At 39.8% G+C, this 16,161-nt stretch overlaps 1 protein-coding gene across 1 annotated transcript in view; it reads left to right on the plus strand.

Annotated features, from left to right (window-relative positions):
* Window positions 1-16,161, plus strand: part of LOC133117936 (CUB and sushi domain-containing protein 1-like) — a 503,171-nt gene that overhangs the window by 215,390 nt on the left and 271,620 nt on the right. The window contains exon 3 of the mRNA XM_061227463.1: window positions 3,513-3,625. Within this exon, the coding sequence (XP_061083447.1) occupies window positions 3,513-3,625 (113 nt within the window). The remainder of the gene's footprint in view (window positions 1-3,512; window positions 3,626-16,161) is intronic.

A 16,161-nucleotide genomic window follows, 5' to 3' on the forward strand; every position in this document is an offset into this window, starting at 1 on the left:
CTGCTTCGGGTTCAAAAGTATTTTACGTGGAGTTTGATGAAGCATGCCGTTTGAGGTATGCAAAATTTGATTTATACATGTAGTTGACATGTAACAACTCTGGAATTGCAAAAAACTGCAACAGCATTGGTATGTACAGTATAGGTCATGAAGGCTGTCTGGGGAACTGAACAATAAAATGTAAAGAGATGCATCTTTAATATGAAATTAGGCTAGGTATTGCGACCTGTTCTGATTTCCACATAATTGTGCAATTATGCTATTTTAACGAGAAATGTGAGGAAGGACAAGGTTACCAACAGCTTGAGTGTAAGGAAAATTACACAGAAAATAAGCTCACTCATGGGTTCTTTGTAAGTAAGTAGCAGAATTTTAGCAGACGCCTGCTTCGTGTTTAATGAGACGACAGTGAGAAGAAACAAAGAGGGGTGATATATAATCAATTTTTGTTTCAGTTAAAATCTCTGCAGCAGCACTCTACAGTAATTGGAGAGAGAAAATACGTTTTCAGCTGCCATACAGAAAGGTAGTGCAGTACAGCACCAAGGAGACAGAAAATAATGAGTCCTTCTGAATCTTTGAGGGATATTAAGTGTCTTAGTTTGTAGGGTGAAAAAAAGGCCATTTTAGAAATATTTTAACAGGAACATTCCCGAGAGAAATCAACATCTTACGTGAGATCAAGATCTCTAACCTCTTATTTTCACAGTTATTGGAAAGCCATCTTAATTTGGGACAAGCCATGTCATATTGTCAAAGAAACTAAAGACCCTTTAAAAATGATCTTGATTAATATTGTCATTCAAACCGTAATACTGTATATTTCTTCGAGAGAGTAGAGTAAATGTCTGAGTTACACAGATGGAAATGGCTGCCGTCTGAACAGGGAGATGAGTTATCTTCTGATTTAGCCTTTAACACATGTCAAACTAAAGCAATCTCGTTGGTTAATGATAACCAATATTTAATACAATTTCTGTAGGGAAGTTGTTCCAGGAAAAACATGGGCAACTAGCTACAGTAGCTACATAAAAGAATGCAGCACCTCTGCTGACACAGATTCTACTCCAGTAAAACTGTGGATAATGAGAATTTAAAGTCAGGTCCATTAGATTATTAACTGGTCAGTATTGGGCTACTTACTGCCAAAGCTTACTGGCCAGTAGTCACAAGAGGCAATGTTAGTTGGCATCTCATACCTCGGAAAGACAGCATCTGGGTTGGCAGGTCGATCTCCATCTCATTGTGTAGTAGTACTGTAGTACTGTAGTAGTAGTAGTGTATTCCTCTGGGCAGTTAGGCACTTTCACTGCATTTGTTAGCTTACATTCTGTTAACATTTCCAAAATGATGGATTCACAAGTCTAATCAAAAATAAAAGTTGTTGGTAACAGAATCATTGTTTCAAATAGTATGCATTTATTCATTGAATACATTGAATTCAGCCATGAACATGACATGACATGCCCAGCCTATTTGTTCCCATTCTCCATTATGTGACCCAGTAATGCTTCTGTTTGATCCCTTATGTATGAGACCCGCGATAAAATTAGCCTCCTTCTCCTGACCTGAAGCACTGAGTCAGCTGACATTAGCAGGTTTTGTTAGTCTGACATCTATGCTATTTGTGCTCAGTGTTAGCCTTTCTTCTGGAGCAATAGCAACGTCTTTGACGTCACCCAACTGTCAGTATTATTTTTTTTCAAGAATGAAGTCCCATCACCAGAAAGGTACATATTTTATGACACCTGCAGGCACTTCACTATATAAATGGGAAATGCTCTGGATTCTCAAAGTGTTTTCCAAAAAAAAGGAGATGGGAAAGTATCAAAGGTGACCTTTTGGTATAATTTGCATTCAGTTCTAACTCAAGACAGATTATTTTGTGTTATGAATCATATCATTTTTTTTATAAATAAGCAACCTAGATACAATCAACATTTGACACAAATGTGAGTAAGTGGTAAGCATTTATATAGCGTCTTTATCAAAAGCACAATTGATGAGTCTAATTTAACCCATTCATACACACACACCAACGGCAATTGGCTGCCATGCAAAGCACCAACCAGCTCGTCAGGAGCATTTGGGGGTTAGGTGTCTTGCTCAGGGACACTTTGACACACCCAGGGCCAGAGCCAATGTCGCCCAAGTAATTTTGTATTCTCAAATAGTCATTTGCATTGTGTGGGTCTGTGTAATGCTCAACTTTGGGAAACGGAGTGAATACACTATAGAATATACTAGAAAGCAGTATGATCTCATGAAGGTAGGCTGAGGCCCTATATAAACCTTGCTCTGAACAGCATCTAATGAAATCTGTGGGCACATCTGTGGAGATTGGATGCCATTGAGAATGTATGTTGCCTATGTTAGCCAAGTGTAATGTGCAGAACCATTGATTCTGATTATCCATCCATCCATCCATCCATTATCTTAACCCGCTTATCCTGAACAGGGTTGCAGGGGGGCTGGAGCCTATCCAGGCATACATTGGGCGAAAGGCAGGAATACACCCTGGACAGGTCGCCAGTCCATCGCAGGGCACACACACCATTCACTCACACACTCATACCTATGGGCAATTTAGACTCTCCAATCAGCCTAACCTGCATGTCTTTAGACTGTGGGAGGAAACCGGAGTACCCGGAGGAAACCCACGCAGACACGGGGAGAACATGCAAACTCCGCACAGAGAGGCCCCGGCCGACGGGGATTCGAACCCAGGACCTCCTTGCTGTGAGGCGGATTCTGATTATGGCAACCTATATTCAAATGGTCAGCCCCATTTCCCTATGAAGTGGTAATTACATTCTCTAACAGAAAATCTCATAAAAACATGCTGCCCACAACTTTCAAGCATTCCTTGCTTAGCTTGAAGAGTTGTATGACAGCTGTCAATCTGTAACAATACATTTTCTAATTCATATTCACTATTGTCATTATAAAGAAATGCGTTTTCAATTATGGTTCAATTATATACGCAATTTAGAAAAGTAATTAGCTAGTCCTAGCTAATTACTTTTCTTCAGCATAAATATTTACATGGAAAAGAAGAGACGTTTATTGCACAATATCTGGTGAGCAAGCAATCAATCAAGTTAAATTAGATACAGAACTGTCGGGGCAATGCTATGGTCAAATCAGCACTGTGTCAGGGACTGCTTGATCCACTGATGTCGCGGCCATCTTACAAAAGCTAAAAATATGCCCCGTTTGTTGCTCTAGTGATATGAACCACAGCGTAATCATAGCCTTATTCAGTCTATGTAATTAATTAAATAGAGTTACAATTCTGTGTGTTGGTATTTCTGTATGCTCAGTATGTTGTACTTAAGTGAGATTTTTGGGACATATGGTCCCTTTAAGGTAAAACACACGTGACTTCCCAGTTTTCTGCTGAACCAGTTCATGTTCAGTGCTGTGGTCAATTGTTGTTTTGGATTTGTGCAAGTGTGGAAAAAAGTGATTATAAATTGAGACAAATGTTTTTTTTTTTGTTTTTTTTTCAGGTTATCTGGCTTCATGTTGCCATCGCCTATTGTGAGCACAGGTTCAATCCTGGCGCTGTGGTTCACAACAGATTTTGCTGTGAGTGCTCAAGGATTTAAAGCAATCTACGAAGGTAAGACTGACGGTTTATTCTTCTTTCATGAATGTTTTAAACATTACCATGTTTTTATGAATGTGTGTATTATGCAATGTCTTCCTTTCAGTGAGTGGGGATGATAAATATGCAGAAGGAACTGCAGAGCTATCATGCAATGCTCTTGCAAGCAAAACTGTAGCGATTTGCTAGAAATAAAACCTTTTAAAAGCAGTGGCTCGCTTGGTACTCTTCCAATCTTACGGTCTCTGTGGAACATCGTGTTTTATGGACACAGTATTATTGCAGAGAGTATCCTTGTCAGGCAGGGTGTTGTCACAAGGAAAATAATTGCACAATTTCACTATCAAACCATCCGTCATTTGGACTTGGTATCACAATCAGATACAAAAATCCAGACATGGTATGGATTGTAATTCAGACGGAAATGCACAGATTGTATTTGGCAGGAGGTCAACAAAAAGATATTTTAAAAAGGCCTTCCAGATATGAGCCAGACAGATGCATTTTGGTAGAGGTCAGTTGCTATAAGCTAGCTAGCAATGTACCACTCATTTTGATGCATGTCCTCTCATTGAAGCATTTATTTTTTATGCCTCCCCCCCCCCCCCCCCCCTTTCCACCTGTATTAGAGATGGCTTGTCACGCTAATGTTGCAACTGTCATCACAACCGCCATTGGACATTTGGGAGGTTGCAGGCCTCTGCTAGCCCTAATGCAAGAGGATATTGTGCATCACCCTGCGGTGCTGCTCGCCGTAGTCTGTACTAACAGTGTCTGGATCCGATACCACTGTAGCCTTAATGGGATCAGCTACCCAGCAGCCTCGGAGTATCATTTCTAAACCAGCATTAAAAGAAATATCAGCATTAGTGATTTCTGGCCCAAGGTCATTACACTCGGTGTAATTAGCGCTTAAAGCAGACATCCGACATGCAACAATCACTCAGCGTAGTACAGTATGCAGTACATTCTAATCAATGGGGCATTCGTCAGGCAGGACCTGGAGTTGCAATGCCTTTAACCAGGCACTACATCCAACCGAGCTACAGTACATCGCATCTGCTAATCATTAAGACACTAGGATATAGATTTTCATCAGATTCCAGAAATTTTAATCAGTTAATTTTATGTTGCATATTTAATGATACATTAAGTTATTAGCAGCTGAAATAGTCCCATTTCATTTCATTGAATTTTTGTACATATACTTGGTATATATTATGCATGGACCACAAGCAAAAGTGGAAAAACAACTGTTAGTTAATTGCTTTATCCCTAAGATGCAGAATGAGCTTGGTTGGTTGGTTTAAATGAATCTGAATAGAAAAACAAACATTGTCTCGTACAATTGAATTGCAAATGCTCTTAAAGAGGTTAAGCTCACTTGATAGAATCTATGGGTGTGTAAACCAAAAAAGAAAGGCTGTTTAACAGGCCTGCGGCTAGTGAAGTTCCACCGCATACGCTAATGTTTCCTAAACGTTATCCCAGGAGTGCACTGTGTGGAGGCTGTCGCTCAAGCTGAGCCCTCAATTAATTAGCTTTGATTGAGCTGTGCGGCGCTGTGGAGTGGCAAGAGGGCAGGGAAGCCCGTCAGAGCCGGGCCGATCGGACTGGGAAAACACGCTCTGGTGCGTGATTTTATAGCCACAGAAGGAGCGCATCCGAAAAGCAAGCCCCGTATATTAAACCAGAGTAGCCGCATTCACAAGTGGCCGCTTCCGTGTTAGACAGCTCTGCGTTCTGGAATGAAGACTGAAGGGTCGGACAAAGCATCTTATTAATTTTGAATCTGTTTGTGTGCGGGCAGCTCTTCTCGGTTTTGTTCGTCCGAGTGGTTGGCAGGGAGGTTGTGTAACTTTGTGTGCCATTTCGGTTGTCGGCCAGGCAGTTGGAAAATGTAGCTTAGAGCTGAGATTTATTTTTCATTAAATCATGTCTTCCTTTTTTATTAATTGGTCTCAGTAATCTTTACAAAAATACAAAAAAAAATACAAAAAAAAAAGCATTCATTATAACTCAAATGGTAAATGGTTGGCATTTATATAGCGCCTTTATCCAAAGCACTGTACAATTGATGCTTCTCATTCACCCATTCATACACACACTCACACACCGACGGCAATTGGCTGCTATGCAAGGCGCCAACCAGCTCATCAGGAGCATTTAGGGGTTAGGTGTCTTGCTCAGGGACACTTTGACACAGCCCGAGCGGGGGATCGAACCGGCAACCCTCCGACTGCCAGACGACTGCTCTTACTGCCTGAGCCATGCAGCAACACGCAGAAGCAGAGACAGTTATAGCGATTCATGGTGATCGAAATATCATTTATCTTTTCTTTTTTTTTTTTTTCAATTTTGCCCTTATTGATTTGAGTAAAGATTAATATTCTGATTGTGTGCACAGTTGCTGATTTTACCAGGTTCGTATTTTTCTTTCATGGAAAATTGATTTTATTAAAGAGGTTAAAGAAAGAAATGACCTGCTCACACACGCACACATGCGCATGCACACACACGCATGCAGGGAGAAAACCAAGGGTGTGCTCAAAAATATTAATGAACCTCATAAAAGCAACTTAACGGCCAGGAACATGTAATAGCCTTTTATGGGCAAGTCTCTTGTGCAGCGTTATAAATTGACTAATTTTATTCAGGTAGTGCTCCTAAAAGGCTGTGTTTTATGCATTTTCAAAAAATATATTTTATGCTGTCGATGTTGGTTCATATCACATTAATGTTTTTTGCAGAAATGATCTTTTTTTTTTCCCCAAATGGATACCTGTATTTGGGTTAATGATCATTCACTATATTAAACAGTGAGTCATCACATCCAATATACCGCCAAAGAATGCATTACCACTGTGGTATTTGGAGTATTTTTCTCCTCAGAACTACCATAGATTAAATAAAATCAATCTTCAAAGCAGAGATTCCATTTTTACTTTGCAGGATGGGAAATTGCACATTTATGCTCAATGGCAGCTGTAACTTATTGAATCAAGTTATAATAGTAGGGGGATATAGAACCAATAGAGGTTAGGTGTGACAGTGTTAAATAATCTATCTCCTATGAATCTTTTCAACAAGAGAAACGTGAAAGTACCAGGACTGGAGTAAAGTCACGAAAGACCAGACTGGATCCTGCACACATTATATGTGGATGATACAGGTAAAAATGAATTTAATGCATTGTCATATCCAGGTTTTGAACAAAAGGCCTGGTTATCACAGCATTTCAACCTGCAGAGTGCAGGGACAGAATATACGCTCTCGCTGTAAGACATTCTGTAATCGTTTTTGTCTCCGTTTATCAGTGTTACAATTACCAAGTCATCCATGGATAAACAAGTACAAAACATTTGGATCTTCATTATGAAACTGCCAGCTGTTTGAAACGAAGTACCAGTGGGGTTTTGACAGTAATCATCATCTTCAGATAATATCTCCTACTCTGGGCCAGGTAAAACTGAAAGGGAATCTCCCATCTCATTCATAAGACTCCTGTAAGTTTTTCTAACCCAGGGATGCCAGGGGCGCTCAACCCTGTTCCTAGAGATATACCATGCTTTCGGAAATGTACACATGGAAGGAAAGTGTTATGAGTGCGGAGATGCGTGACACGTAGGCTGCTTCTGGCAGTATACAGTTTTAGCAGTATTAACACAAGAGGAGGAGCTTGGGCACAGTTTGTTTGCAGTGCAACAATGGATAAAAGTACAAAGTCAATCAACAAATTCACGTGATAACCCATCAGGTAAAGTGACCAAAAGTGAATTGGTAAAATTTGGTTTGACCCTAAACTGCTTAAAGTGCGGTCTTTTAATTTTGTTAAAATATAATCCGCTTCATTTGTAAAATACATGTTATTTTCTGAAACAATTGCTATTGTATTCAATGGGTGTTGCTAGAAACCATCCCCCTTCTTGCCTTTTCTTTTGTTCTGCGTTGCCTTCAAACCTTGAGTCCTCCAGGATCTCCCTACAGTCTCCACATTCTGATTTATGGGCCATTACATCAGACTAATTGCAATCTATGTGCCTGCAGTGAGCACAGCGGTACCCTAGATGAATGTGTAAGTTAGTAGCAAAATTTCTACCCCAGAAGCTCTCAGGAATCAAAAATAGCATGTTCGCTAATTGGATCAATTTTGGTGTAGTTAATTAAGAAAAACAAAATCCTTTTGACAAGTTTGAATGTGCAGCTCTTGTTCAATCAGCCCCATTCTCTTTTGGTGAACACAAATAACTTTGTACCTGACGTGCACAAATTGAAATTGGCACAAATTGTCTTTACATCTTTCATAGCATGTGTCAACTACATGTGGGTGTAGGTTTGATGGAACGCCATATGAAGTATGGTGCAGCTGGATGGATTTATATTTTGGAAAACCTGCTGCATTTCAACAGAACGCATTACTGTGCACTATTTTCAATTGTTTCAACATTAAAAACATCCAGGTTAAACACACTTCATTTTGTTCCACTGCTTTCAATTAATTACCGTTTTATTATTGGCCAAGAGCTTGGATAAAGCAACTTACTGTCCATTAAGTTTCCAAATGTATGGAAACTTAATTTACTTAAATTTCACCAATCTTGATCTCACTCCCCTCCACTATTGGACCTCTTTATCCTGGTAGGCCACCATGACAGCTGCGAGTAGCAGAAATGTATCCCCCTTTACTCCTGGTGTCAAAAACACAACATTTAAAAAAGCTAACCATTTCTCCGACTTCTCTGAACCGAATTGTGTTGCAAAACATTTACAAAGAATTTGAGTCAGTCCATTGCTAAATGCTTAAGCCAGTGTTGCTTGTACTGCATGGAGTTTATTTATGAGTTACTCATACCCTGCTGTGCTGTTCACTCTGCCTCGCTCATGTAAAGCTACTCCCTGAAGTGAGCCGGGTTTGATCACCTCCTCACACTCTGCAACATGTCCCCCTGCCTCCCTCCTCAAACAGCAGCACTTGCAGCAGATGGCCTTGTGAGCATCATTAGCACTGCCGTCCAATTTTTGAAATCCCTGATCATTAATGAACTTGTGCAAGGTTACCCGCTCATACAGGCCAGCTTAGCTGGATATCTTCTGTGCTATGCTTAGCCACAGAGTTGAAGTTTGAAGCACTTGTGATGAACAGAGTGTTTCCCAAACTGCATCAGCAGTTCTAAAACTAGAAGCAACCCATCCATTGTATCCCTGTTTTGCGGAGTTAAATGTCAAGGGATTCGGCACACTGCTGTACTTCTAATCTGTTGTTCCCAGACGTGCTGTGGAGAATACTGTTTTAGTAGCAAGACGCTCAACCCCTTTCATTGTATTGTTGACCACTAGTTCCAGTATGTCCTATGAGCAAAGCAGTGCCAAGATATTATGTTGGAAAGCGTTTCATCCAAACATGACAGATATCCCATTCGATTCACCAACACAAGTCTCTCGAGGTGTTCGTTGAATCCAAACTTCAGAAAGCGAATTGTGAGTAGGTTGGCAAACATGTTAACTAGGTTGTCCATATCATCTATGTGAAGCTACATGTAAACAACTCGATTATTTGCTCTGCTAAGCATTGCAGCTTAATCTAGGAGAATGCTGATTTTGGGATCTAGGCTGTAATAATTTTGTCAAATATGTGTAACCTCATTTCAGAAACAAGTGATATTGCATATCTGAGAATTCAACATTTCAAGTGAAGCCCCTCTCTACCATGTTTGTGGTGGCGATGCACTTTTGTTTGCCCTTGTTTACAGAGTGCTTTCTGCCGTTTAGCTTTATTGGCACAAGAGGGCCACAGCAGCCTCCATCCATTCTTTAGCCAATTTCACCCTGGGTAGCTTAGCTGGCCCCAGGACCCAGACCGCTGCAGACTTACTGCAAGCCACATTCAGCCCATTCATCACTTACAAGACCCTGGGGCTAAAAGTGCGGTTTCTGTTCAGTTTTCCATTTGACTGTCACCGTGCACTAATGCAACTCATTGTGCTAATGGTGATGCGTCCCTTTCATTCACTTTTCATCAACCTCTAGCTTTAGTCTTAGTCTTAGTTGTGACTGAAAACAAACTTGGTGTCCTTAAGGTAGTTATTTTGCCCAGCTGTGAGCTCACATCGTGTAGTACACATTAGGGTATATGTTATATTGGATGTTAGCAGTATTAACAGTGCACAAAGCTAGATGATTTAGCAATGGTAACTACCTCAGAGATGATGGAGTGGAATTGAATTTGAAGTGGAATTGGTTATTGGTTTCAAAGTTGTACCAAAGACTGATGTTTTACATAGACCATCTTAATTGATTCATGCTTGAAAAAGGTTTGCCAGTACCCAATAGTTCCAGCGGAGTGGAACCATCTGCAGCAGTCAGATTGCAGAAAATTAGTTTGACACTCTGAACTAAACTCACAATTTGGTGAGAATGATGGATGATGTTGAGATTTTTGTGCTTTTGTAGCTTTGAAACTTTTTCTTTGAAAAGCTCAACCTGGCAATGATAGGAGGGGTTGAACCTTGGGATTGCTACTAGAACATAGCAGAAACCTTCAGGAAGTTGCCAGCCCATCATGCTAATCAATCATGGAGTCAATTCTAAGTAGTACCAGTATGTATTACAGTAAGAATCACATTTTTGTGTTTATATTGCACAACACTAGTATTTAAATATTAGTGAATGCCATCAGTACTAAACCTGAGTAGTGGTAATGTATTTTAAATGATTCATTTCAAAATTAAAAAATAAAATTGCGGGACCTATTTATAAAATGTAACATCTTCTTGAGCATCAGACCCATACATTTTCAGGTACTGAGGGGCCGGATCCTCCTCTTTGGCCATTTAAAATTTGTAGATGTCAGTAAACATGTGACTGACATTGGTTACTCCTCACATTTGTAAAGAGCCGTTTTACAGGAAAACAGGGAACAGCTCTAAGAACCACCCTTATTCTGTTTGTTGGAAGTATTACTCCCCAAAGTACTAACTATATCTCAAAGATGCATGCTTCAAAGCTTTTGAAGTTGGCAAACTTTGCTTCACTGGAAGGCTTTAAGTCCTTATACCACTTTTAATCTTTTTTTCTTCAGTCTCTTAAGGGATTTTCTGTATCTTTTGACAGGAAGCATTTTGAATACATTTTACAGTCCACTTAAAAATAGCATTATTTTGCTTTTGGAAACAATTCAATCTTTCACTGGCATTATTAAATGTAAACGAGACTGCACAGACATCTGTATGGGCACTAGGACTGACGCCTCACTTCTCAATTTGCATAATAATGACTTATTACATATTTTACATATTGTTAGCCAGAATATAGTGTTTAGGTATATTCACTAATGCTACCACTGTGTGCTTATAACAATTTTTCACCTTTGTGCAAATTTACTCTGAGGTCTGTAAATATTTAGTCAGTTTTCCCACCGTCAGCACATGAGGGACTACTTTCACAAAACCTACTCAGTTGCTTTTTTTCCTTGTCACAGGCCTCAGAGTTGGTCCCAGGTAAACGACTGCTATGGCTTCTGCTCCTTCGCTCGTATTTTCTACTTTCTCGGTTTGGAATTGGTGATAATCGACTGCATGAGCTGCCAGCTTTATACAATACTTCATTGTTCACAAAATTATTATTTTTCTGATGAGATGCATTGCTAATAGGATCCATTGTTTGTTGTTGATGTGTTTTGTTACGGGGTGGCTTTGGTGACTACAGTTTATAGAACACAATTACAGCAGATTTGGAAGTAAATAAATTAAATAATTGATGCAGCCCAGATAGCAGTTCCTGTGTGAGACAAAGAAGATCCTCTAATCCTCTGACATGCCCTGAATACCTTCAAACTCTTTGCAGTCAGGAGAATGGCACAGGGAGAAAACCTTTATCAACCATTTTCCTCAGCCCTCCTTTGAGTTTCTAGGGAGGTTTGTTATTGAATTCAATAAAAATTTTATCAACATGTGTTACTCTTACCGCAGTCAGAGAAATTTTGTAATATTCATTTGAATTTTTCCAATGACAGACTTTGATTTAATTGGCCCGATGTTGTGGAGGTTGAGATGGGATAATGCACATTTCTGCGAGACTTGACTTCCGTCTGTGGTGGAGATTACTGATTTGCGGGAAATTTGCTGGAAAATTCTCACAGGTATCAGGGAGCAGGTAAAAACATTCCAGGAGACTCCTGGAGTTTCTGGAAGAGGTGCGATGCCTGAAGAGAGCATTTCTGAACAGTCTGATCCTAGTAAGTAAAAACTATTATTTCTATGAATTAGGCTAGTTTTAGGCTAAAACCATTGCAGCAGTATGGAATTCAGTTGCTGATTTGATGAAATTAACAATAAATAACAAATGTTCCTGTGACAAGCAGTTATTTTTCTCTCTGAAGGAGATTACCAGGGAGGCCATGTTGCCCGGTTGAGGGATTTGGGCAGGTCCCAGAAGTGACATGGTTTAGCAGACCGTTCACTGGGGGGCAGAGCCAGGCAGCATGAGGCACAATCACACCTGCTACAGCTCAGGTGTCTGACAAGCACATTTCTTATGTTGCAAGATTTTTGAAGACTCTGTAAGCAGAAGTAGAATGTTTTCTACCTTTGAGAGGGGGAAAAAAGAAACCTTGTGGGACCCAAGAGATGAAAAATACACAGTATCAACTGCCATTTTACAACAACAAACTAAACATTTCCATCCAAAATGGGATATAAATCTAGAGAGCTGATATTACAGTGAACTAGGGACTGAGTGTTTATCAGTTGTCAGGAATGGAGGAGTTACAGAATTAAATGAACTACAATTTAGCATGCATCCGATTTCAAATCAGCCAAGTCACTGCACGTGACAGAATTGACTAGATACAGGTATGTACATGTATGCAACGATGTGAATTAGGCACCGTTGAAGTGGCACTTGTTGTTCATGAGTTTTACCCACAGTATATTTAATTCCCTCACAGTTCACTCTTCCAACAAATGTTGAAAGAAACAGTACAAACAGAAGGTCAAAGTAATTATAGTTCCATGAGTGAAATAAGAAGTATCCTCTGTAGTCCTGCCCTTTATCAGCTCCCCTCCCCACCGATACGGTTTCACTAAACTGCATATTCAAAAGCCCCTTGATCAGAATACAGTGCATCTGCATTAACCATGCATTTATACAGTACATGCAACACACACAAACTGAAATAAACATTTGTCAGCACCAACAAAAATTTTATTACATGTATTCAGCAGTTCACGAGTGACTAATCTAAAGTAACCAGCATTAAATACGCTGCAAGAAGGGATTGTAACCGGTACTGTCACTCACATCATTTTTGTGCTACTGTGTTTTGTGCTACTGTACGACTGTGAACAAGTGGAAAAATGTGATATTCAAAGTGATTTGGCTCCTGGCTTTCATTCCCATGGCTGATTGATGACTCACAATAAACAAATAATAATAAAAAGATTGAACATGATAGGCTATTTCACAGGGAACAGATAAAACATTACAGCATAAGGATTTCCATTAAATCACAAGGGAAATGTGTATATTTTTCCTATAATATAAATATATACAATAGCTGTAAATGAGAAAAATAAAAAAAGTTGTGTGCTTCAGTAAACTTTGATTTAGTAAAGTTTGAGAAATACCTGTCCTCAGAAGAGACCAGCCCATTGAAAAGCAAGAGCGTTGCTTTTTAAGCAATCGAAACTCCCATAATGCCAAACGCCCAACAATGCCTCCTATGTATAAAGTGCTGGCGTATTCTGCTTCATCAAGGGATATTTATACAATGATTATGTATGCAGGATCTAGAGGTAATAGAAGCATTCAGACTGCTAACCCCTTATGCATTTGTAAACATTGTGTTTTGCCAATTTTAATAATCACAAAGAAAATAAACATTCAGACCTGATATGAATATATCCTACCTTGATCATCTGCAGACTTGCTCAGGCTAACCCCAGAACCTGGCAACTATTTAAATTGTTGATAAGAGTGCAATCTGTACCACAAAGTAATTTTTAAACTCTACTTCAATATGCCTAGGCAGCTGGAAGCTGACCTTACAGTTAGGAATGCCACCTCCATTTTTCTTTCCACTCTGCTGAAATCAAGTTTTCCCTCGTGCAGAGAACCTTTTCTCTCCGTGCTGTCAGCCGCTCATAGGAAGCCAGTGCCCATCACAGCACTTTGCAGGTACCGCGGCAACAGCGATCTTTCAAGCTGAACTTTCCCAGCCGTCCTACGCTGGTCTACTTTGGAGTTTCTGTTGGTGTTTGCAAAAATAACTATTTCAAAATAGAATGTCAAGAAAAAAAAGGGCTTACTGGCTTGCATAAGTTTGTTAGACAGATTGAAATATTTTAGTGAGGCATTGGGGAGCATGCTGTTACAAGGCTAAGAGCTACCATACCTACACGGGTGGTGGATGACATCCTGATGTAAGAATTTATAAAGTAGTTTTAAACACAAATTTTGAAATGGAGTATAGCCTTGTAACATTTTAACAAGTGTTATTGTGCTTTCAGTGGCCAGACTTAAGATGCATTTTACACATTTAATAGTTGTGTTCTCATAAACATATATCAGGAAGCCACTTGTGTTATTAATAAGTCTTCTTAGTGCAGTTTGCATAAAGTATTATGGAACTAGTGAATAACTTTGAGACACATCCTGTGTGACATGTATTAATTTTACACTTGTGTATTTTTAATTATGAATAGTGCTATGATCTGATACCATGGATATAAAGTGCTAAATCACACAGATACAGAGTGTGACTGTAGTAATTTTGGTTGGGGGGAAAATCTGTACAACAGTGGGGTATGCAAACATTGTCCCCTTATAATGTTGGCTTTGGTTTCAAGTGTGCCCTTCAGATTTTTCTGATGAAAATAATTGTATTACTTAGCTTTTGTGAAAGAAAGCACTTCTACAGCAGCTTGACAAAAACTTTCGGTGACAATAGAAACATAAAACCGAAATGAGATGACAAAAGAAATGTGATAGCTTTCATTTTGAATAGTTAACCATGCAACAAAGACATCATTGAAGCACTATCTGAATCAGACGCTGTTTTATGTAATCAGTAAGACGCACACTGTAAACATCAATTTTAAGTTTGCACGCTGGAGCACTAATGTCCATTGCAGCTATAGCTCTATATCTGAGGAACACACAATTATGTAATAAATTGGTTTACTTGTTTTATTCTCAAAGGATTAAGTGATTGGTTTGCATTGCCATAACACCTGCGGGGCTGAAGGGCAGGGAGTTGAACCTGAAACTGGAAGGCTGTTTAATGATAATGCAGAGAAGCTAAAAATTAATTAGAAATTTCTTCCAGGGGCTTCTTTCCCCCTCCACGAAAGATACCCTCGCTCATCTCTGCACTTCCAGCATTAATGAGCAGAAAAACCACGGGCTGAATTCGCATGCCTCTACGGCCCCTCCTGAGCCCAGAGCGAACGCTTTCTTAGTCAGCACCCAAACGCTAGCGTACCTGAAATAAATTACCTTCTGTTTAACGGTGACACCATCCAGCCTTTCCCTCCCTGCGTGCTGATGCAGGGCGGAGCGTAGCGGCATGGGAGCTGCAGCGTGCCGTCTGCCTCCGGGGTAGGCCGACATCTCAACAGCGCTGGCACGGTGACAAAGAGGCCCGCTTGTACACGCCATTCACACACACACAGCGCAAACTCCCGGGACATCTGGCTGTTTCCGTCCCGTAATCTGGGCGAAATTAAATTCACACCGCTAAACCTGGGAATGTCGACGTGTTTGATGACCTCTGCCCGTAAATGTGGCTTGATTCATATCAGGATATTAGAAATGAAGCCATAATTTAAAAAGGTTTTTCGGCTATAAAAGAGGAGTACCCTGTTTAGAAATGAGGCAAGGCATAGTGTAGGTAACGATTCCAGTGAAATCATTGAAATTCTAAACACTAGTGTACTTTGACATCACATATATTGCATCGAGTTGGTGATTGTGGTGTCTCACACATTTAAGGGCATGAACTGATGCAAAATTATTGAGTTCATAAAATAAAAAGCCCAACTGGACTGAACTGGGTCAGGGGTTTATTAGGTTAAGGCTCTGAAGGGCTTGTATAATATTGTGGTGTGTGCATGAATCACACTGTGCACAGACCCAGCATTGGGGAAATAATATAGTGACCCATATTCTTGGGAAGTCGGTGGTAGACTGCCATTGACCACTGGGGTTTATGCTGTGTTAAAGTGTTGAGTCCTTTCCACAGAAATCATTTTTAAACAAGAGGTCTCTTACCACCTACTTGTTTTTATTGCAATTATAAAGCATGCTGAGGTGGCCATATAGCGTAATGGTATGGGAACTGTGAGGTTGTAGGTTAAATTCCCAGTTTGCGCCTGACTGTTCATTAGATAGAAAACATGAATTGTCTAAATATCCAGCTTATAAAATGGACTGTATGTAAGTCATACTAAATGTTAAATGAAATCATGCTAAAATAAGGAATGTGAATAGATTAAGAAAAGAAGAAATGAGAAAAATACATAATTCGATCAACAGCATATTTCCATCTTTAAGCC

This window comes from Conger conger, chromosome 18, assembly GCF_963514075.1.
Source record: "Conger conger chromosome 18, fConCon1.1, whole genome shotgun sequence".
Lineage (NCBI taxonomy): Eukaryota > Metazoa > Chordata > Actinopteri > Anguilliformes > Congridae > Conger > Conger conger.